Here is a 25,071-nt window from a genome sequence, read left to right as displayed (position 1 = left end):
TATTACTAATGCCAGTAGCAGGCACCCTAGTGCCCTGCTACAAACCACTCCCAAAATATTAGCTCTTTAATAGAAGCAAGCTAGATAAAGTGCCAAAATAAACCTTGGACTCACTGGGCACATCTACACATGCCCCTGACTGCACAGTTGGTGCTGTGTAGTCGTTTAGTTCTTGGTAAAACAAGAACCTGCTGGTACTGCGCCGTCCTGGCAGCACACGGGTCATTTTCAACCCTACTGCGCGGTAGCAGCAGTGTCACAGTTAGTGCCTGCCGATGCTACGTTGCCATAGCGATGAGTTACATCACTGTAGCTCATTGCTACAGTGACACAGTGTGTTGTGTAGTGCCTGCTATCAGTGCCCACTGTCACCTTCACAAAAACCAAAATACTTCATCAACTTACCCCAAACCAACCAGCTGCTCTCCCACATATCACAATTAGGGGACAGTTCTTGGAGAATGTTGAGTATTCCCCTGACCTAGGTAGTCACCTTTTCCAAAAAGTAAATGTAGAAGATATTCAACACTGAATAAAATCTGCCCATTCTGCCTTTGGATGTCTATGAAATCATGTCTTTGATGATCATAACTTCAGGACCCAAATCAAAACCAAACTTCTTGTCTACCAAGTTGTTGCCATCCCTATCCTGATGTATGGGTGTGAAACCTAGGCAATGTATCGGAAACACCTGAAAGTCTTGGAATGTTACCATGAGCGATATCTTTGGAAAATCTTCCATATCAATTGGAAGGATGGATGGAAGTCCTCCATATCAGTTGGAAGGATGCCAGCATTCTGGCTCAAGTAAACACTATCAGTCTTGAAGCCACGTCAATAAGATACCAGCTCTGTTGGACATGATATGACATAAGGATGCCTGACAACTGGCTCCTAAAACAGGTCCTATACGCCCAACTCACCAATGGTCACTGCTCTAGAAGTGGGCAAAAGAACAAACACCTTGAAGGCAAATCTGAAGAAATGCAATTTTAAAATCAATACCTGGGAGACTTGAGCATTGTGAAATATGACAAGGCATTGATCATTTCAAGCAAACTCACCTCACTATGGAGGCAAGTAGGCTAGAGAAACAAAGGGAAAGAGCTATAACTTGACATCACCAAGATCCACTTCTCCTTCTGGAATGGTATGCCGTGTCCACAGTCAAACACGCAAATCTCAGTTTGGCCTCTTTAGTCATCTCTGGACCCACCAGTGACTCCCCTATCTACTAGAAAACTGTTGTCCTTATATCAAGGTACTGGCAACATTGAAGCACTTAAAGGTTCAGAGATTTTTTCAACCAAAAAAGGCAGGAAAAACATTATGACACTTCTATGATTTTGTCCCTGAACTATTTTAACCGACTCTTCTTTGCTAATAGAGAGGAACTGAGGGTTTATTCATGATCTTATATTACCTTGCAGAAGCAGTAGCAGACAACTATCATGAGAATGAGGATCAATATTGACAGGTCCCAGAAGAAAATCTAAGAGGTCAAATAGTTTCTCAATGTATTTGTGTATGTGAATATGGACACAAACACTTAAATACACAGGCCTGCTTGGGTGGGGAAAGGGTCTTCACGCAGATACACTTTGAGACCTACAGAAGTGGAGCTATGCCAAAATCCTTCCTCTGCACAACAAAAGCCTAGGAAGTGAGCTGTTTTACTAATTTCAGGTTGGGAAATGGGGTTATTCCTACCAAGTGTGAAGTTTTAGGCAGAGTTGTGAGCTTTCATTCTGATCCAGCCTACAGCATGGACCTTGGAACAGTATTCTTCCTCTGCAGCTGTGCTGGCTGGCAGCCTTGGCCAGGTACTGTCCAAAGCCAACCATTTGGACAGAGTGGTCAGCAGCAGGGTAGAAAATACCCAGATCTGGGGCGGGGGGGAAGTGGAGGTAGCAGTTAATAAGGGCAACTACACATTGCCCATCCTGGGATTAGCAAACAAATGTGTACAGCTTATTGCAGTGGAGGAGGTGTTGGCTCAGAGAAAACCAGTACATTTGAGCAAGCAGGACCCAAAGATTGCACATTTGGTAGGAAAATTAACTCAACAGAGTGGCAAATTCTCCTCTACTGAAAAGCCACTAACTTGAAGAGAGTTACACCAGCAAAAAATTTGGATTTCTTAAAGACTTAAGTCCTAATCAAAACTACAATCAAGGGCTGATCACATTTTTTACTTCCTTTTAAACCAGTTTGCCACATAAATTTTAATCTGTGTAAATTTAAGTTTCTTTTCTGAGACAGTTCCAGATAAGATTACTAGTAGTGGTACTGCTAATAATAATAGAAATCCATTACACAGCACAGTATCAATCAACCTACATCAGCCTGTCATATATGTGTGTAACATGATTCTTCCTTACAGGAAACTTTTTATACATTTCCTGAATTAGCAATACTTGCTGCATTTTGCTCCATTAGGTTGGGTTGAACAGTGCTAAGAACCTATTTATGAAATGATAAACGTTTTTTAAAAACAGTGAATGGATCCAAGAACACTATGATTTGAGATCTGGTAATTTTCAAACCGGTAACAATTGTACTATAGCCAAGAGCATGGCGAGGCAAACTATAATCATTCCAAACCAAAGAAATAGCTCATTGCTTCTACTGGTATTACATCACTTTTCCAGTTGAAATAGAGCATCCCAAATTAAGCATGCATGGTGAGTATGTGTGATAAAAAATGTACCCCAACCATGAGGCAAAACATCCATCAGTGGTTTGTGACTTTGAGAGTTATCTGTTAACCTCTCCCTGTAGGAAGATGTTCAGATACTATATGTACCCGTGGCATATTGGTACTTCTGGCTGCAAATAACTTAACTAGATTATTGACAGTGGTAGTTATCAATCTTGTCTCATCATTCATTTATGAAAAACTCACTCACATAATCACTTTATACAAAATAGATAGCTTTATAGAATAATTCATAACACATATACTTCTTAGGCTGTGGCTATGTGGAGGCAAATTGATTTTTCCTGTACCATAGATGCCACAAAAACTGAGACAGCATATATGTTTGAGATTGATTGCAGTCTAGCAAATTCAGATTGCCTTTGCCAGCACTTATTGTAAGACTCCCCTTTTGTGAGGAAATATTGTGTTATTTTGTGTATAATATAGTTAGTTTAAGGGCAAACTGTTTCCATTGAAAAAGAATGTGGTTATAGCACCTGGAAGGGACTTTTAGGTTCCTCTCCCATCACAGACAATCAGGTTATATGGTATGTTACCCTTCATAGACTGATCAAGTTCTGTTTTTAAAAGTAGTTAGATTTCTTGCCCACACTCATCCTTTTGGAAGGCCATTCCAGAACCTCACTCCTGTTTGTTATAAATCATCTTCTAATTTCCAGTTAAATCTTATTCTTAGCTTCATCATCCTATTTGTTCTTATGCCAACATGTCCATTAGTGTGAATAGGTCTTCTCTCTCTTCAGTACTTACTCCCCTGGTGTATTTATAGAACGCAATCATATCCACTCTTGGCCTTTATATTGCTAAGTTAAGCAAGTTAAGCTCTTTGCCCTGTAATCTTGCTGCCATTGTATGTGCACAAATCTGTTGCCCCTTGTTCCATTTACCCGTCTCTCTTGTCAACAGGCTCACAGCTTTGCAGCTAGCCACCCTACAGGGGACCCTATTACACATAGACAATGAGAAATGTACATACTTTTCCAGATAAGGCATAAGTAGAGTCATATACTATCGTATGTACTTCCCTGGCTGTCCTGACATGTCTTAGGACTTTTTCCCTTTTTCACAGCTGCATTGCATTGATGACTCCTCGTTATCCTGTGATTACCTAATATAACCATGAAAATGAACGGGAAATCTCTTACAGAGGTTCGGTGGTATCACCATGGAGGTGACAGAAAATTTCAGTACACAGTCTGGCAACCATTGATCCTCCTGGATCATGGTGCATGCATGAGGATGACCCAGACCTTCAATGCATATGTCTGGGCAGGAATTTTTGGAGGAGTAGAGGCTGTCCAGACCCTCCATCTTCCCTTTAGGCCACTGAGACAGAACCCAAAAACCAGACCGAGTCCAGATGTTTGGTGCCTCCATGGCTGTAGTCGTGTAAGTGTTTGGGAATCAAACCCAGGTCACCTGTGTGGTGGACAAGGAGTGTACCACTGAACCACAGGGAACACTTTTAGTACGCAATATGTGACATGTTCCTCCCAGCTGGTGAAAACCACAAAGTCTATCATTTTGCATAGATTATGAATGTTTCTCTGTCACACTGGGTCATGGATGGCCAGGTCTGGAACCACTTCAAGGTGTAAATCAGGGTCAAGAGTGAGCAGAATCCAGGCACAAGCCAGGTCAGAAAGCCAATCTGACAGAGCAGAGTCTAGGAACAAGCTGATTCAGGAAGCTGGGAAATCAGGTAGAGAGGAGACTCAGAGAGCAAGCCATGTGATCAAGCAGAGAGCAGAGTTGGAGAGCAAGCTAGGTTAAGAAGCTGGGAGACCAAGCAGGGAGCAGAGTCAGAACACAAGGTAGAGGGAACAACATAGCATTTTGGGGTCAGCTTGAGCCCTGGTGCCCACATCTTTCTTGTTACTGCTCAAGAGCTTTTATGGGGAAACAGAGGGTCAGCAGACCCCAACTGGCCACTCTGGTGACAAGGAGTGGGAAGTTCCTATCCCCTGATGGAAGCTTCTAGCCAGCATTGCACAGTCTGAGTGGTCAGCTGTAGGGTAACAAGCTGGGGAGGAGCACCTGTGCTGGCCAGGCTGAGGCCCAGGTGGGAAGCTGCAGTCTGACACTTACTCAGAGATGGCAGAAAACCTACTACATTTAGTTGTTAATCAATCTTTAAAAATCTTTGAAAATCTGGTTTTAAAAAAGATGAAACATACTGTAGCAGGGCACTGAGGTGCCTGCTTCTTGTGGAGTAGTAATGAAGAGGCACAGGTGCAGGTTGCTATGGCAGGGCTTGGCTCCTATATAATTCCCAGGTTGAGGCCAGGCAGGCAGTTCCCTGCCAGCAGCTATAGGGGAAGAAGCTTTCCCAGGGCAAGCAGAGGGGAGAGGCCAGACTGTAGGTACAGCTCTGAGACTGGGGGAAGGATAGAGCACCCCTGATGCGGCGGGAATAATGTTATAGCCGAGCAGCTTGAATTTGTTGTAGCCCACAGGCTTGTGTTTTGTTTCTTGTTGTATAAAAGAGTGGAGGTTTGGGAGAGGCTATTAGGGGTTGGAGGAGGTCTCATAGGGGGTCCTCGGCAGCATGGAAGCCCTGGCCTGGGGGGGGCAGCGTGGGAGCCTGGGGGGGGGCAGCAAGAAGCCCTGTTGTGTTGGTGGTGCAGCTTTATTTTGGTATTGGGTTTTTTTGTGGCCTGCTAGGCTGCAGGCTTGGGGTCGTCCCCTGGTTTTGGGCTTGTGGCCCTCCGGCTGTGGGGTTGGCACCCAGGCCTCTGGACCAGGCTCCAGATTGAAGTAGGAAAAGAGCCCCCAGGCCTTAAGACAATGGAAAAGGCTAGAGCCTCGGAGTCCAACACTGTTTAGTGGGTTTAGACGGGGAGGCCTAGCTAGACAAAAACAGGGGTCAGTCCCACATAGGGGAAAGGCCCTGACATACCCAATACAATAGGCAGCCTCCCGCTTGCAAGAACATCATCCTAATTTCCATCAAGACATGGCAGGAGAGTATAGGCCGGGACATAAGAACCCCAAAGAAGGATCCAAGGGTGTCCCACGCAAGGTGCAGAGGACTAAGGAAGATGGTGCTGGGAAGGGTGACCTGTTACACATACGTATTTTAGCATACATTTTAACTGTAGTAGGTTACATCTCATGGGGTCATATGATTACACCTAAAAACTAGAGAACTGGTAACCTGAGAACTAGCAGACCAGCCCTGTACAGGGGCTAATAGGTTGAGCACTACTGGTTTAGAACAAAGATAGAAACACAGATCATAAAGACCTCTGATTTTTTTTTTTTTAATTATTCCTGGTTGAAACAATAGTGGGAATTTAGGTAGGTATAATCTAATTACTTGTGTTGGGCTTTGTTCATGACTATCAGGAACTATAGTGCCATGAATCTTAATGTATTTCAGTTCATACTATGTAGTAAAAACATTTCCTCAGTGGATATTTAATAATTAAAAAAGAGTTTGCAGTATTTTGAAGTATTGGTACAGCAGCAGCAGAAACCCACCTATCCCTTTCTCCTTCAATCAGAGAATCTCTAATCTTTACCATCTCTTAGTTGATGTTCAGATATGACAAGAGAAGTCTTGCAATTTACCTATAAAGTCAATAAATCTGGATTTGATAGGCCACACCCAAGGAGTTAATTTCAAGTCAAATTCTCTCACTCAGATGCATGGACAAAGAGCAGCTAAGAGAGTGAGTGAGGTACAGAGGACCCAAAAGATGACCTTTGTAGGCTAAAACCTACATTTCAGTTATACTGATTATAGATCACCAGGGCTATTGCTGTTTGCAAAGAGGACAACAAGGCCAATTCTGAACTAGCTGAAGCATCTAAATTGCCTTCAGTTACAGATTCATGCACTGTAGTTCAATAATCCTACCTGGAAGTAACAAAGTCCTGGGTAATTGCAGTGAGTTCAACAGCCAAAGAGAGAGGTCACATCTTATAGCCAATGTAGATAGAAAAAAAATTTGGAGCACAGGTACTATTTCATTTTTCTTTTAAAACATGTCAAGGGATCATTAAAAAGTACCATTAACAGCCAGGTTTTAGTTCCACAGCTTGTCCTGAAGAGATTTTTGTGAACTATAATTATTTATCGAGGCATTTTAGTTCAGCATTTTTCAATATTACAGTAAGTGTTCTTTTATAGTACTTGAATACAGCACTTCAGCAAATACATTTTGAAACAGGTTGACCAAAGTTCATTGCACCATTTGAAACACCTGACCAAACACACATTACGTGTGTGTGTGCCTCCTTTATGTGTGGCTGTCAAAGAGTTTTGACACATGCTTCTAGCAGCTGCTATGGAAATAAAGAAGGAAGCTTTAAATAAGTATTGTCTTTGGCCAGCCTTGTTTGGTGTGTTTGGCTGGCTGGAACACAACTAGCTATTGAGATATTCTACATCATTTCCTTCTGCTCTCTAAAAGAACCACCAGAGAGGGCAATTTCATTTGTGAGCAACAGTTTTGACGTCATGTAAGCACTGTATAGTATATACAATATTACCACCAATCTTTGAAATGTGATAGTGCTTTGCTTCCTGTGGCTTAATTTTCTCATATGGCTATTTTGCAGTTTTGGCTCCAGTGGCCTGTATGATAGAAAAGGCAGCAGGTGTATGGGAACACATCATGCCTTGTAGCTTTTAGACTACACTTTTTGATTATGCCTCATAATATTTCCCATAAAGCCCATCTGTCCTCTTCATCCACATCTGGAAGAGTAAAATTTTTTTGGAAAAAAAATAATCCTAAGGGCAATATCATTTTGGCAGAGTGCGAGTACAAGGTGGAAATTTATATGGAAGGGAGTAAAGTGCATTTAATATCCAGCCTCAGCTGCTCAGTTAAGAAAACTTTTGTTGGAGAAAAAAGGGCGAGGTCTTAAATGATGACTGGTAATTTCCACTGACTTGACATTTCGCTTTCTACCGCTCTGCTTCAATGGAAGTTGCAAGTGCCTGGCACTTCATACATTTAATCCCTGAAGGTCAAATTCATCCTGGTGCAGAGCCCACACAAAGCCCCAGACACTACTTGAGTCATCGTAAAGTTCAAGGTTAAGGGCCTAACAGCAGCCTGCATAGGAATCTGTCAAGGTGACATAGTGTATTGTAGTTAGGGATGAGCAAATTTTGTGAATCTGAACATGTGCTTTTTTTGGGTTTATTGAGATTTAAAAAGGAATGATGAGTTTTTGAACCCTTGTAAAAGGATACTTAAACCCATTGTGACAAAGTAGTAGCCAGGAATCCAGTCTTTTGTGATTGGTAAGGGATTTTTTTGGTATCTATTGGTTCTTTAGAATTTTCCCTTTTTTTATGATGAATTCTAATTCCATCTACTGTGCTTCATTATTCGCCTTCTTTCTTTTCATCATTGGGCTTTTTTTCTGTTCCTTTAGCAATTTTGCTCCTAAATAGTAAAATTTGTGTCCAAATTTGAATTTCCAATCCAGAATGTATGAATAGGTTGGAAGTCAGGTGAAATAAGTGTGATCATCCCTAATTGTGAGTGTCTATACAACAAATGTGGGATACTAACTTTTATTGTTCATATACTGCTCCTACTTTTGACTACACAAAGCGTGTAAAATTCCAGCATAGATCCTCCACTGATGTAAACTGCCACAGGTCCTTGGAAATTGAAGGGCCTATTTATATTTATATCAGTCTTGGATTTACTCCTTTCTCTTTGGACAAAACCCACTCTTAGCAAGATGACAAGCACACATAACACTTGGGATCAGTCATTCCATAATATTAGAACCAAATGCTATGTACTCCCATTTACTCCGATGGGAAGTTATGTCTGTAAGTGTGATCAGCATTTGGTCTCAATATATAAATGGAAGTTTTCTCCACAAGCCATTGATGAGGTTGTTCTTCTTCAAACACACAATAAATAAAGAAAAGCTGCATGAGAGATTAAGAATATTCTTTAACTGATTTAATACAATGAGACAGATTTCCAACTGGGGTGAAGCTGAGTAGCCAAACTAATTTTAAAATACTGATTTTTGTTAAGTGCCAAAACAAGTTAATGGCACCTGGTAGTCAACTGACAAGTGTTATAATAAATAATAGCAATAGAAAAATTTAGTGATATTTGACAGTTAGCATCTTTTATTTCAAAAGATTCCAAAACATGTATCTAGAATGGAATTTTTTAATTCAGAAGTTCAGGCACAGCTGCAAAGAAAGAGGAAATATTGAATGGTCTTTGAGGACAAACCAATGTTGCCAGTTGAGTTAAATCTAGCAACTTCTAGAGGTTTTAGCAACAAAATATTTGTATTGATTCTAGATCTGCATAGTATGTATAATTCTCATTTAATTGCCTAATACTGTGTTTAAAGACTTTGCAAACACTACCTAGATGCATAGCAACTTTTTGAGGTTTTTCTAGCAAGTTTCTGCTTTGTGGAGTTGGCAGCTTTGACACATCAAATGAAGACTTTATTATTTCACTTGAAACTCTGGGATAAGGTACAGTATGCAGGAACCAGTTATCCAGTTAGAATTTAGAGAGGATGCTGAAGTGACTCCATGATTCATGCACCAAGAGTCATAGGCTATTTAATGTCCATAAGTACGTCACTATATCATCTCATCTAAATGTTATCCACTCCATTACCAGAGTGTCCCCTAAGACCAAACTGATGCACTGACACAAGGAATGAGTGCCACTTGCTGAACTATGATCTTCCCATTAGGGCTATATGAAGCTTCAGGTGCTGATTCAATTTGGAGGAGATTTGGCTGAGATTCGGCTGAATCTGAATCAAATCAAGAGACCAATTAAAAGGTCTGAATCTATTAGAAGTTCCCTGGATCGATTTGGAAAAGACTCAGAGCTTCAGAGATTCAGGCAATCCACATGTTCTGCCACAGGGAGCTGGACCTGGACTCCATGCTGGTAAATACGGGGCAGGGGAGAGGGGGGGCTGGAGGAGAGGGGAGGGGACCATGGCAGGACCCCTACCAGGCCCCATCCCCTGCCTGCTCCACCAAACCTCCCCGCTCTATTTGCGAGGTCTTAGACCAAGACATTTAGCCACAAGGGTATATTTTTTTGTTTCTATATTGATAATATTAACTAACTTAGTAATGCACAGGTGATATACAATAGACCATTGCTTTTAGCTGTCTCCGTGTGGTATTAGACAAGCTCTTTTGCGGCAAGGATTTTTTGTGGTATATTGTATTGGACCAACTGTACAGTCAGCATCTGAGGAAAGCCACTTGGTACTTGAAAGCTTGTCCAACAGCTCTCCCAGCTATACAGTTGGTTCAAAAAAAGATATCACAAAAAAACTTTGCCTTTTGGATATTTCCTAGACCATCATGGTTATAACACCCCAAATCTAGATGTCTTTTGACTTTTAACCACTATCCTCAGAAGCCCTTTGAAATAGCTGTTCATAACCATATAGTTTTAAAAGTTAAAAAACAGTTTAAGAATGTTTGCCTGCACACACTCCTCGTGGGCAGCTATTTTCTAACAGCTGGGAGTACCTTGCCCTTTGCTGTGCCAGCGTAAATCCAATTAACTTTAATGGGCACAGTACGATGTATTCGCCTGCCCATTGGCAACACGTAACACCTATTAAATGCTTCGGTGTTGCCCTTCCTGTCCAGCTGCTAAGCTGCCACCAGTTCCTTTCCTGTTCTAACATTCCACAGAAATCATTTGGTGACGTTCCTGGAACAATGAAGGTGTGTTTTGCCTGACAGCGGCAAAGTCATTAGTGTCAATGGGATATCTGCATAAGTATATAGAAAGAAAACGGTTCTTACTGAGAGTCTGTTTCCTTCTATTGAGATAAATATGTGTAGCTGATAGGGACATGAAATAAAGAAAAGGCCTTCTCTGTGAAAAGATTGGGCTTAGTTTTGATAAAGATATCTAGGACTTTCTGTAAAACTTTATTTTTCTCCCAATGAAAGTAGCCTACAGGCTTCCCCCCCACCATTTAGACAGTTATACTACACTCTTCATCATGAGAAGAAGAGACAACCAATGTACAAGATGCTTGTCACTATGCACACAGGGACTATACAGAGTCTGAAACATTATGGTAACAGATGAATAAGAACCATTTGAAAAGGCCACCAGCCAGAATCAAAGGAAATGGTTACTGGGCTGGACCCCAGGCACAGCTATACAAACTATAGATAAAAATGTATACAACAACATGCATTACAAATGTGGGAGCAATTTTCTATTTAAAAAACAAATAAACCAGGAAGGACAAGGAGATGCAAAGGAAAGAGTCTCAGCAGAAGCCAGGGCAAGCCTCTCAGCCAACAGGCAGAAATTTACAGCAGGCCAAAGGGACAATAATTCAGGCATTTGGGAGTGTAGGTAACTTTGTTTCTTATTGCTTGCAATTTCCAACCTACCATGAGCTAAAGTAGGATTGTCCAACTTCTAAGCAGCCAGGGTCTGCATGCCACACAGACCATATCTGGGGACCACATGCTGCACAAGTCACATAGGTCCAAGGCCCCGTGAGCCACGCACTGTATTAGCACCCTGGCTACTACCCTCAGCTCCCCAGCCCTGGGCTACCCCAGCACCATGCATCATGCCTCACTGCTTTTCCCCCAGATGAAGGAAGCAGACACAAAGAAGGGAGGAGGAGCCCAGAGACCCCAGCAGCTGCTTCAACCAGAGTGATGGAGAGAGTGGCACCTGGGTCCACTTTGTGGGCTACAAGTGGCCTATGGGCCGCCAGTTTAGCCCTGAGCTAAATGATGGACCCTCTTGAAAGTCAGTATGTTGTGGCAGGAATCAAATGAAAAGTCTTTCCATCCTTGTGCATCCCTCATAAAGACAATCTAGAATTGTATTCCCCAATCTTGGGGAAGTAAAGGGGCAGCTGCCAGTTTAGTTGCCCCTGGAAGTGAGTCCTTGAAATGGAGGACGGAGGAGACTAGGTACAATTCTGTGTGAGAGAGAGAGAGAGTGGAGACTGGATTATCTCTGTCCCCTTTGTGCAACCAGGAAACTCTTTGAAGCATTCTGTCGCTCTGGGAATGTCCTCTCCTGTTCACTTTGCAGCAGTGCCTATCCAGATTACTCTTCAGCACAGGACTGTAGCCATATGCCCCAACTGAGCTCAATGCAAGAACAGAAACCAGAGCCAAAAGGAGTGTGGGTGGCAGCTGAGAGAAGACATCGTTGACTGAACATGATACTGAGCTCCTGACTCGGAGATAATTTTACAGCAGAGGGTGAAACTCAAACCTCTCTTTTAATGTGACACAAGGTTGTAATGCAAGGCTGACAACTGAACTGATGCTGTTTCAAGAACGTCAAAACTGTTTGTTAGAACTGGACGAGCTTGGGAAAAACCCATCCAGTGTGAGCCCAGTGAGATTTTTTTCTTTTCTCCAGTTCAGGCACATTTGCCTGGCTTAACTGAAGCCTGGGGTGAGCTCGCTTAACATTTGATTGCCTATTGCTGAGGGTGTGATTTACAGTCAAATGGACTCCACTAGCACATAAGGCCGTATCCAGATGAGTGTGGACATTTGGTTCCCCGGGGACAAGAAGCAGCAGTACACCTTTGTGCTACTACTACTTGTCCCTGGGGATGTCTGTGCTGCATGCCCTCTGGCGCCTGGTAGGTTACCCCAGCTAGAGTAGAGAAGGCCAGGACCAGCAACTGTGCTGGCCCCAATAGCCTTAAAGCAGCAGCCATGGCCCTCCTGCAGCTTGGAGCTTGTCTGGATGCAGCCTATGAATGCAAAGCTAAGTCTACATAAACACTTGTATAACTTATGTTGGTGTGTGTGTTGAGGGAAAGATCTTGAGCAGCTTCAGTAAGATGAGCTGCCACTGTACCATACAAGCCAATAGGAAGAAACAGTTCCTGGCCTCCTACAATTTATAATCTAAATAAAACAAACTAAAAGGTGAGTTTGGAAGCATCTCTGTTGAGGGTTCCATAACAAAGGCCACTTAGGCGCCTCACAGGTCTCGCTTTTTCAGGGTGTTTTGAATGCCTACAATTCTACTGGAGCTAATGCTTCATAAAGCTATTGGTCACCTCGAACTGCTGGTTTAGGTAGTTTGTTCAAAACTTTCTTTTGCTATGGTTGAATGAAATTGGCACTGCTGCTAGAAGCTGAGAAGCACTGGGATCAGGGAGGAGATGTGGCAGGGATGAGCAGCACCAGGACTGGGGGGAAATATGGTCCTCCCCAGTCCTGGTGCTGCTTACCCCCCTGCATCTCCCCCCCAGTCCTGGTGCTGCTTACTTCTCCATGGCTCCCCCCACCCATCCCAGCACTGCTCGGCTCCTGACTCCTCCCAGGCATGGATGGGGAGTGGGAGCTGCCTGGGAGGAGCCAGGAGCAGAGGGATGGGGAGAGTGAGGGGCACTGCAGCTGCTTGGCCACAGGACATCACCCCAAGCCAATGCAGCCAAGCCAGGCTGTGATCCTGAGATCTGCACCAGCACTGTGGACAACTCCCCTCCCACCCTTTGTGGCTCCTGCTGCCTAGGCTGACCAGAGCAAATTGCTCCTGGTCAGCATCTACACATGTGCTACTGTGCAGTAGCTAATGCACCGTTACTCTAGTACCTGTATTGCTGGTACTAGCAAACAGTGTATTAGCCTCATTTACTGCTCAGTAAGTCCCACTCATGTGTAGACACTGACACTACTGCACATTAGATTAGTCTAATGTGCAGAAAAGCATTTTGTGTAGACATGCCCACTGAGTAGTGCCAACCTTCATGAATCTCCTACTTGGAGCCCTCTTGTAACTGGGACTACTTACACTGTGTGAAATATGACTAAGAATGGAAGAATTTGGCCACAGGATAATACTAAAGCAAAGCAAACAGTTTAAAAAAAGAACTAACCAAATGTTAAAATCTCCACCCCAAACTCAAACTAAAACTTTGTTCAGTTTTTAGGTTCAGGAATGTTTGGCTAACTCTAAATAAAACAATGTTGTGTTTCTACACATCCTGCTTTTAGCTAAACCTTGAAGAAGAAATACAAAAAATATGGCAAGAAAGTCTCTGTTTGCACTATTTCTGGCCCAGTTGAAACCAGGAAGTACTGGAAATCTCACAAAAAAGCTTTGTCCAACTCAAGAGGTTCTGCCACTATTTGTGAATATTCTATGATGTGTCTGCAAGGGCTGCAATTGTTTTCTTCTACCCAAGGAAGCTGTTATGAACAAAGTAGTAGATTATCATTTACATTAAGTTTCCTCTCCATCACTTAAGCACCTAACACTTCTACAGCGATTTAAAGAGGCTGTAGTGTCAAAGAAAGCCCAGCCCAAATGCCTCTGCTACAGTAAATGTTAATCAACTAGGCAAATTCTTGTGGTCAGTAAGTGGCTAATTTAAAACAGAGAAAATAACCCACAGTTTTTTTCTTTGTTTTTTTTCTCTGACAATTCTTTTTATTGACTTTATAGAGAAGCACTCGGAAATACAAAGACAATGGCATTGTTTTAAAGGGTACCCATCCTGCCGTCTAAAATTACCCTGGATATCACTGCAGCATATTTTTAAAAGCATTTTTTGTTGTAGAGTTCTGCAAATGCATATTTCAAGGAACACCAGCATCATTGTTAAAGATCATATAAAAGTCAACAGAAAATAATGCATATTCGCAGATCACACAGCTATTTGTTATACCACAACAAAATCATCCTAAATGATACGGTATCACAGCTCCATGTTTGCTAGCCAGGTTTGTTACATTCCCCAGATTTCAAAGAAACATATGTTAAGAAATGCAGGTTAATCATTGCCCTAATAAAAACAGTAAACAGTTCATATTTAGGTTGTCACAAAAATACAGAAGGATCACACAGACTGAATGCATACTAAATTCATAGCTAAACCAATCCTTTTTCTAATGAAAATGTTATATTTGGGAAACTTTTATAATTAACATTATATTTTAGCTTTTTCACATGGGTATGTGCAATAGGCATTACACTAAGTAATATTTCTCTCAGTACACTAAGCAGTGTTTCAGACCACATCTATTGGGCTACCCCTCTAAGTGATAAAATCTACTAAGGTTTGAGAAACTAATCAAGTACCTAGTATCACTCTCTTCCTAAAATAATTTACACTATGACTCTATGATTTGGGTATTTGTTAGGTATGGTGCATCTGGTTAAGAAATTATACATTGTATTAACGAGAGTCCCTCTCTCACTGTCCACAAGATTATTCTTGTCTTTAAGAAAATTGTCCTAGGAAAGGATACCTCATATGAAAGTATTAAACACCTAACTCCAGCTCCATAACTTGACATCCCAACTCACACTAAATGCAACTAACCCTTACATTGCAGGACAACTTGCAGAGTAAGGTAAAACCCAATGCTAGCAAGGAAATAAAAATATATCTATAAATATATTATTCATTAAAAATAAAATCTTAAACTTGTGGAATATAGATGTATTTATAACAAATGTAAAAGCATAAAGAGTGGGGCCATTAAACTGATATCATTTGAAATGTCCTGTGCAGATCTTCTTTTGCTTTTTTATGGCTATAAAAGTGCAATTCTTGGGGCTTCTTGGATGTTATTTATGTATTTATTTATTTATTTAAAGTTAAACTAGGGTCTCTTTCCTCCCACCAGCAAAAAGCTGTAGAGGATAATGCCTTGGAAAGCTGATCTAACCCCAAACATGCTCAGTGATCAAAGGGGTAGGTGCAAACAGAAGCAAGATTGTCATTATGCTTAGATACTAGCACACTGTAATCATACCATGCAGAAGGCATTTCAAAAACCTCTTCCTCCCCCTGCCAATCTGTCACACGCACAGGTCTTTCGCTTGAATGAAATGTGAGGCGCTGTACATATATAAATCTAATTTTGCCTAGTCAGGTGACAGGAACAGGTGCTTTTACTTCTACCTGAAATTATAAAGCCTTTCATACTCCTTGAAAAGGCAAGACGTCTGAAAATAGGAGTTACGGATTATGAAAGCAATTTAGAGTGTGCTATATATTAATCTCTTTGCATAGGTTAAAAGCAATAATGCCTTGACAAACCATGTATTAGCAATGTAAAGAACCAAAAAGTTGTCTAATTAGATTCTCTGGGACTAGGAAATACAAGAAAACTTTGGTTTAATTTTGTATTTTACTCTCTACAAATTTTATATTAGTGCTATATGAACAGTTACTCTGGTTTCTTAGGAAAACATTAAACAAACCAAAGACTTGACTATTACCTTTCTGAAGAATAAAAAGGAAGAAAACCCTCAAAAAATGAAACCCAGAAGCCAAGAGATCATATTTAATCTCTCTGACACACTCTGCTTAAGTGCCATCTTGTGTTTACTGTTCAGCACACAATACTTTTTGCTAACCTCACTGCATACCAGTCTCTTCATAAGTAACAATGTTCTGCTTTTCCTTTTTCATGTTAAGAGCACAACATACTTTTGTGTTGTCATCCTGGAAAATTAAATAATAAAATATTTTAAAAATTAGTCACAATTAAAATAAACAGTATCTAGAAACATAACTTTAGTGGAAACTCTACAACAGCAAGTACATCGCCGAAGAGAGTCTAACATAGGGAACAACTGAAATCAAGACATCTTTTCTGTTATACATATTACTCAATTAAATGGTATGTTCCCTTGCAAACAAAAATGTTATGATTCCCAAAAGAGCAACAATCAGCTTGAAAATCAAGTTAGATGTCAACAGTTGATTATTAATTGTCATCCCCTTCATTATTATTTGTTTGCTGTGGCAGCCAACATCCATAATCAGCATTCATCTTTCATCCGTCTTGGCTGTGCTTCTTGGCAGGTGCTGGGTGGGGTAAACACAGAGGGGTCACTAATACCCAGCTGTAGATCAAAAAAACGGGTGGAAGTTGTCACGCTGTAGTTCCTGGTATAGGTTTCCTGTACTGGGTAACAGTCCTTAATTGTGTAAACTCCAACCCAGGATTCAACTGAAATGAAGCACAAAGTTTATCTATTTTATAGAACAAACACAAATGAGTTATTGTTATTTTTGATGTTGTTAAAGTTTTAAGTGAATGTTCATAGATTTTCCTCAACTACATAACATCTTGTAGGCTTGGACTTTCAAAAGAGCCCAAAGCAGCAGAGGGCCTTAATCTGTAAAAATCTCAACCTTAATGGAGAAGTGGAAGATGAGTGTTTTTCCTGCTTTTTCATGATAAAATATTCAAATACACATACATGGAATTGGTGGAGCAGCTTGTAAAAGCTGTGTACAGAACACACATTGTAAGCAACTTCTGAACAGCCCAATTTCTACTGTTCTAACAGCACAGGTCAGTTTTGCTTTAGGTTCAGCTGACAGCCATTTAATCTCTGATTATAAGGATATTTTATTCAGATTGCCATCTTTCAGTCTAATATTGGCATAATTCCTGGCTACTATTTCCTCCTTATTTGTTTTTACTCTCTCTCACTAACTTACCTTCCTCTGCTCATCTCTCCTGTCTCTGTGCCATTCTCATAACAAGCTTTAAGCAAAAAACTATTTTCACTGACCCCTTTTCCTTCCTGACCCTTGTTTCCATGTGATGTCAGTATTTTCTTTGCTTCTTCTATTTACCTGACTCTGATACTCACAATCCCTTCCCCAAATCTCTGACTGTCCTGTCTTTTGAAACATTTTAATTTTCCCCATTTTACTTCCTTTATTCTAATAAATGAAGTCCTGTAAGTTTACTGTCCATTTTTCATACTAGTAATCAGATAAGTAGATTTCTTGTGCTTTTCTAAGTAACACTTCCATATCTTCCACATACATGTGTTTTTGACTGCCATCCCTGATTTTGGCCCCAAAATTTTACCTATATTCCAAACACATTTGGCATCCTCAGGTTTATTTAAAAAAAAAATATTTGTCATGGAAAAAATCCCCATGAAATTTAAGTGTCCAACAGAATTATTTATACTACTGGAATAAATAACACAATATGCTGAGTTTTCTGCATGAAAAAAGAAAACATAGTCTGGGTAAAAGTTATGCATTTTGCCACCCATCTGGACCTGAACCCTAGCAGGTTACGAGGTATGACTGTACTTTACTCTGCCTGTAATTTGGAAATCATTGTCATAAGCCTGTAGTTAATGCAATCTCAGACATACTCCCCTTTTCTAAGACTAAAGGCTTTTGTCTGTTACCATGCTCTGGGAACTTACTGTAGTTTTTGACCTTTCCTGTCAATGTTTCTCCTTTTGTCTGTCAAACCATTGGTGAAAATGTCTCCCTCAAACCAGAACTCTTCTGTACCCAATATCTTCTACCTTCCTGTTTTCCAACCATCTTAACTCCAAACTATGACTTTTATACTGATGATATTCAGCTGTCCATATCTTACCACATCTTTAATTCAAACAAACATGGCCTTCTTCTCATCTTCTTCCAGCTAACTATCTCAAACACAGACGTGTTTGTCTTGGAAATATAAAGAACTTTCCAAAACACAAACTTCAACTCCTCTCTCTCTCTTCTTAACTAATTCCTCCTGTATGCTTCTTGCTCTGTGTAAATATTCAGCATTATCCTAATCCCTAAATTTTACCTCTTCCACCACCCTTCTGTTTGCAAATCTGCCTATCATCATCTGCCTTTACAGCATTGTCCACAAGAGCCTTCACTTTGCCTGCACCCTTATGGAAATCTTCACCTACACCTTCATTACTGCAGCTCCCATCAGCCTGGCATCTTCACTGGGGCACTGTCCGGTTCAAGATCCTGTTCAAAAGGATCCTACTTCCACCTTTGCTCCATGGTATGATATAAATCTCCACCACTGATTTGTCTCTTGAGGTGGAAAATGCTATCTCTTGGTTTGTTTTTTAAAGTTATGGTTTTACTCCAAGTTAACTCAAGGACTTCTTTTATTTCTCTCAGGTCCTCTAACCACTGGAGGTCCATTCACCTACTGTTGTCAGTTGACGCCAGTATTTCTGTATATATATTCTGCCATCTAGAGTAGGTTTCACTGACCTACTGTTGCACATCTCACCTCAGAGAATCTTTCATCTCTTGCCTGCCTCTTTTTCTCCCCCTACCCCTCCGTTTTTAAGGCTGTTCCAGTTCCACAAGGTGCTTTTTTCACAAGCCTAACTTAACATTTGTCAATAGTCCTAATGATATTAATAATTTTATGGACAAACAAATAAATTGCAGTAAGATAAAAAGAGGCAGAAGCTAACTACAAAGTCGCTGATATGTGGCAACTGTCTGTGTGCCCACTCTTACTCCATAGTAAGTAAACATTAAACCACAGTTACAGCCTTATTTTAAGCCCCATTGCCTTCTAAACAAAGGTAATTTGTCTGTTCATATCATGTGAAAACTCACCAAATTAGAGGTGGGACTCTAAAAAGCAACCTACTTGTACAGAGGATATGGGTTACAGTTGATATGAAAGGTGCTTTTGAAAGGCAAAAGTGCCATAACTAAACAAAGTGAATAGACATCTTTTCTGTAAAGTAGTAATTGAAAAATGTCTCCCCTGCAAAACACTTTTGGAGTTTTGAAGATTGTATAAAACATTGATTATTGTCTGTATCAAATAGTTTGTAAAAATCTGAATTCACAGGTATGACTAAAATTGAGAATTAAGAGAATTTTAATCCTGATGACTCTGTCTTGGCATTTTAGCTGAGTTATAGTCCTTGTAGTCAGATGTGTATGTTACTCTCTGTGACTGAATCCATTTGCAGGCTCTGTCTTAACCTTGAGTTTAAACAAGCCAGTCATATTTTCTGCGGACATTTCAGAACTTTGATTCCCTTTTGTCTTCCTGCTCGACAAGACGCTATTTAGTATACATTACATCTTAATTTCCAAGAGCTGGAAAGGAAGACACCTGAACATAACCACTAGCCAGCCACCCATATCCGTTACGATATATTCAGATCCTAGCATTATGCATTTGATCATTCCTTATTACAAAAATAGAATACAGCCCCCATAGGTTTAAAAAGATAAAAAATGCTGAAGGCAGGGATCTCCTCATTTTACAAACCCTTGTAAGTGATCTTTTTTTTCCTAACCCTTTTATGGCATGAACTTTCTCTTATTCAAACAACAGCCAAACATACTTATTTTCTGCCCTTATAAATTGTGTCAAGTGCTGTGCAGTAACCACATTACGAAAATAGGTCTAGTTATGACATAAAATGCATATAGGCCACCTCAAAAAAGACTGATAATGTCATCAGTGGTTCAACATCCTTCCCCAAAACCCAAAATGCCAAAAAAAAAAAGAAAAAGAATCAGACATTTCAAAATGATCTATAGGTTCCTCCTGAAACCTGCTCTTGCTAGTACAATCAGACTCTTAAATAACTGAATGAAAAATAAAATGTTAGTCATGTACTTTTGGGTATCGACTTAAAACAGCATAACTTTAATATACCTGCAGTTTGCCGATTCCAAGCCAAATTAATTCTGAGGGATGGATACAGAAGTAAGAACAAAACACTACAATCTTTAAAACTTGCCATACAAAACTTATGCAAATACCCTGAATATACAAAGTATGTCAGAACATATTCAAATATTTTCAAGAATAGAAAATTGATACCATCTGGATATTAAATACTTTGAATGATCCAAAAACACTGGATCTTAATAACAATTTTCTCGGCATTGTTGATTATGCATCTCCTGTATAATTTTGGAAGATCCAGTCTAGTTACAGTTGTAACAATCTTTTCGTTGGTTGTATTTCTCATTTTTTATTTCAGACATAAAAAAAATTCCTCTTGGCTAAATACTTCAGTGCAAGTGGATCCATTTATCTGCTGGTCATGATCACGAGTGTTGTGTTAACTGCATAATACCAAACATTTAATTTTAAATTCAAAGGCTTTCAGGACTATTTTTATAGCTGTCCAGATCATGTCTAAACCATAGACGAGATGGAAGCCAGTGTCCTACCGACTGTTTCTGCATCCAAAACCTAACATCCTGTGCCTTTTGAAACTTCCACCTCTTTCCTTTTGTGAGCCAGGCATGCAACTGCCAAGTGCAGTACTAAGATTGAAAGGAGAGGGAAACTATCAGTTTCCTGGCTAATGAAAATTCAGTGCATGGTGAGAGTGTATGGTGCTGAAAAATAACATACTGAACTTATGATAAAATTCAAGATGAGTATACATGCATGCTACACTGAAGTTTGTTTGACTTTGTAACATTCTACTTAGTGTACCTCTACTTATATTATTGAACTCTCTCATGAATAATTCTGGGTTCATCCCAAAGACTGTACTGAAATATGGTAGGATGAAAATGACTCAACTGAATATATTTAATCCTCCTTAGATCCAAGACATTTGCTTAATAAAATATAGCACTAGTAACATGATATACCAGCCATGCTAGATATTTATTCTTCCTTTGCATGAATGTTGTGGTAATATGAAAGTCAATGCTAGGTGTAAGGGCAAAAATTGTGTATGTTTCTGAGTAAAAGAAATGCACTTTTTTATTGCTGAAACAAAAGGAAACACTTACGTTTCCTGGCTGGCTTTCTATCAGACCATTCCTGTACCATAATTTCATCTCCTGGTCCTCCAATGTAGTACTGATCTTCATAAGTTGAATTGGCAGGAATATCATAAGGATCCCATGGCTCAGTCAGAGCAATTTTTGAGCACAGCTTTGTAACTTGTTCAATCTGAAACAGCACTGCGTCTTTATAGAGGAATATGTATTCAAAGAATCTGAAACATTTAAAAAAAGAAAACAGTTAATATTCATAATCTTTCTACAGATGGAGCTCATAGGTCTGATACAACGCACAGACCCTGTTTTCAGTTGCTTATCATTTAGTCGAAGTTTCATGAGCTAAAACTTTCTATGCTGGGTATCTGCCTCACTGATTTTCAACCCTTCTTGGACACAAGCGTAGGGAAACAACAGATTGTTAGATCAATGTTAAAATCAGTTTTAAAACCACTTGGTTGAGAACCTGCAGGAAGAACTTAAGATTTGAAAGACAAGAGGTCTCTGTCAGGGATGTGGCTTTTGCCCTTTTCTGTGAAAACTTTCCCAATTCTCGCCAAATTAAAGTCTTTGAAAAACTGCAGTTTACACATGCTCAGGAGAGACTTTTGACAACTTAATTCTCATGGGGTGCAGACAGAAGTGCAGCTCCCTGCTGCAACTGAGAATGCTTTGCAGGAAGTGTTCCAAGTTACAATGATCCCCCAAACCAAACAGAAGTTCAGTGTTGGTTCCAGGAGGGAGGGGAATCTAGCTGCTGGCTGGAAGCCTGCAGCTGGCTTCCCCTAGCAATGGCCCCTGCTTCCTCCCAGCCTGTCCCTGTCATCAGAATGAGAAGGGGAAAGGGAGCAGAGGGAACTTATTCTAGGGCAGGAAAAGGTAACCCCCAGCATGAGTGCCAATTAGTGGCACATGGAGACATCTTCCCTAGCATGCCAGGAGGCCTGCAAGGAAATTGTTTTAAAAAAAGGTTTTTTAAGTTGCTGTTCCAGGCTTTCTGGAGCAGCCACAGGTCCCAGCACCAGGGCAGGCACTGGGAGCAGAGTTAGGAGAACACAGTAAGGTCGCAGTCTGCCTTCTGCTAGCCCCACCCCCTGTCCATCGGCTGCACCCCCCAGCCTGGCCTGGTCCCTGGAGAGGAGCTGCAGGTGGGCGAGGCTGAGGCCTGGGCAGGTGCTGCACTGGGCCACTGTGCTAGAAGCTCCTAGTGGGTGAGTCTGATGGGGGTTTGAGCAGACAGATGCTCCATTGCACCCGGGTGGGGCAGCACTGGGGCACAGGTGATGGGTGTAGGTCTGGGCAATGCAGGGAGAAACAGGCATATGGGGAGGTGCTGTGGGCTGGCCCTAGGCCCTGGCCTTGCCCACCCACAGCTCCCCTCCATGGGCCAGGGCCAGGGCCAGGGCAGGGCCACTGTGCTGCAGGCTCCCAGCTGGCTCGGCCCCAAGCACCACCTGTGGTGGCTGTTATCAGGAGCCAGGGGGCTCCCATGACCAGGCCCCCACACCAGGGGCAGCTCTGCCTCACTTATACTGTGCTTAGCACACAAGGAGGCCAAGCCCAGAGCTGGGAGCCCCCTGAGCCCAGCAGCCAGGCATCATCTCCTCATGGGCAGGGCGGCTGCAGCCTATCTCTGCAGAGCTGTGTGGGCTGGGCTGGGCTGGGTTGCGCCCCTGTCCATTCACCACGGCCCAAATATGTGGAGCCCCAGGGCAGCCCCTGCTTCCCACCTAGCCCCCACTCTCCTCCAGCTGCCATTTTTCAAAGCAATGTTTATGATTATTAACTATACTAATAACAGTGTGTACTGTCATGTATCCCTTGCCCCAGTTTTGTTTTTTTGGCATTGCAGACACAAGTTATAGAAGATGGTATGTTTTGAAACTCCCATGTAATGAGAGCTCGGATTTTCACTCAAATGGCCATTTTTTAAACAGCTTGCAGCTGAGCACTTGGGTTTGATCATAGCTATAAACCACTTTTTGTGGCCAGATCAGGCAAAAATTGTCACTTCTTTCTGCACCTTTCTGTTCTGTCTTTACTGAAGATGACTGAGCCTCACTCATCAGATTGTGCTGACAAGACTGCATTCACCAGCCCAAAGACAAAGGAGGCACGTAGGAGTTCAGCAGAATTTTACCTGCAATTTCTCCTGGCTGCTTGGGGCCACAGTGACTCCCAAACCAGAAACTGAGAAAACAGATTCTTCCCTGTTGGCACTGAGGCAGCAAGGACAAAAAGGAGGAAGTGAGAACACTGGAACGCAGGGGAATGAAATATGGGTACAGGTTGAGAGTACTTGTGGGAGTTGGAAGGTAGGGGCAGCAGAGTGAGTTGTTAAATATGTATCTGTATCACACACCCATACATACCCCTTCATATTCATGTTGTGCCAAGGCTTACTTATTATAGACCTTTCAAACATTACACCAAATAGTTATTAATTATTAATTTCTTCATGGGTATTTCTCTGGCATTCATTTATAGACTAAATGAACTGAAGAGGTAGTATTAATTTCATTTTATTTATGATGACCTGAGCCAAAGAAAAATCATAATCAAAACTGCCATAGCTGTCCACTAATTTGGGGTGCCTAAGTGTAGTCTTGTAAGGCCTCATAATTTCCAGAGCCTTATCTGATTTATAGCACATGGTTTGTTTGTGTGTTCAAACTATTAATCCAAGTGACCTCATTTACACTCATAAGAACATTGCATTCTAGAATTCTGTTTCAAATGTCTCACATTCTAGAATACCTAGGAAATGATGAGTGTACAATTAGTGGCCACTGGTGAACACTTTAGTTTAAGTCTGGCTTAAGGTTAACTTCACTCAGAATCTCTGTAGCACAGTAAGGAACAAAATCTAATTACCCATGGTGGAATTCACCTGCCTTAACCATGAGATGGTCCTTTCTCTTCCTGCAATTTCCTGCTTCATTTACTAGACACCTTCCAGCTTGTACAACAAATGATGCAGATGTCCTACAGACAGTGGCCTCTTTTACCGTCTGCCCTAGTTCCTTCCTAGAACACTATCCTACCTGTGCCATGAGACATGGCTTCTGGAGAAAAACAATATGTGATGATGTGATTAAAGATGGTACCATAGTTGTAACAGGGAACCAGGGGCTCCTGTTACTTTAAGGGAAGGAAGGAGCAGGCTAAAGCATTCAGTAGGAGATAGCTGAATTGGGTCCTGCTGCATTTTTGATAAGCAGCCAGGAGAAAGCTTACAACAGCAGGGACCTAGGACTTGAGACCTAGAACTACTAGGTAACCAGAGAGGACAGCTGGGCAGGGGAATCCAAACAGCCTGTTAGGCTGAACAGAAACCCCGGGGCTCATTTTCAAAGACAACAGTCAGATGACCAGAAAGGTCAAGTCTTGGCTGTATATTAGGGCTGTGAGAAACAGCACTGTTTCGTTTTGAGTTCCATTTTGCCATTTCAAAGGAACAGCATTTTGTTTCACTGTTTTGAAGCACTGTTCCATTTTGTCAAAAATGTTTCGCTGTTTTGATGTGTTTCAACGTTTCCCCCCAAAGGCTATAATGGGGAATCACAAAAATGCCTAGAACTTTTCCATTTCTTTCCTGATTTGAATGAAAACGTCACCAATGGTAGCTCCTGCTGAGGCCACAATGTGTGCCAAGTTTTAAGGAGATAGGTGCAGGGGTTTCTGGGAAACTGCACCTCAAGTTGTTGACAAGCAAAACTCATCGTGTGTGTGTTAAGGCAGAGCAGGGTGAACACAGCAGGCATGGTAGCCCCTGCTGAGGCCATAACGTCTGCCATCTTTCAAGGAGATAGGTGCAGGGGTTTCTGGGAACCTGCACC

The 25,071-nt window shown here is 41.3% G+C and overlaps 1 protein-coding gene across 1 annotated transcript in view; it reads right to left on the bottom strand.

Annotated features, from left to right (window-relative positions):
- Nucleotides 1-14,117: 14,117 nt before the first annotated feature.
- The window catches only part of EPDR1 (ependymin related 1), a 57,776-nt gene continuing 46,822 nt past the window's right edge, over nucleotides 14,118-25,071 (bottom strand). Inside the window, exons 2-3 of the mRNA XM_019509066.1 lie at nucleotides 21,242-21,450; nucleotides 14,118-16,682 (exon numbers count right to left, since the gene is read on the bottom strand). Coding sequence (XP_019364611.1) covers nucleotides 16,492-16,682; nucleotides 21,242-21,450 — 400 coding nt within the window. The 3' untranslated portion in view covers nucleotides 14,118-16,491. The remainder of the gene's footprint in view (nucleotides 16,683-21,241; nucleotides 21,451-25,071) is intronic.

Source organism: Gavialis gangeticus, unplaced genomic scaffold, assembly GCF_001723915.1.
Source record: "Gavialis gangeticus isolate Ggan-Ray unplaced genomic scaffold, GavGan_comp1, whole genome shotgun sequence".
Classification (NCBI taxonomy): domain Eukaryota; kingdom Metazoa; phylum Chordata; order Crocodylia; family Gavialidae; genus Gavialis; species Gavialis gangeticus.
The sequence above is the reverse complement of the archived record's forward strand: the minus strand, read 5'-3'. Positions and strand labels throughout refer to the sequence as shown.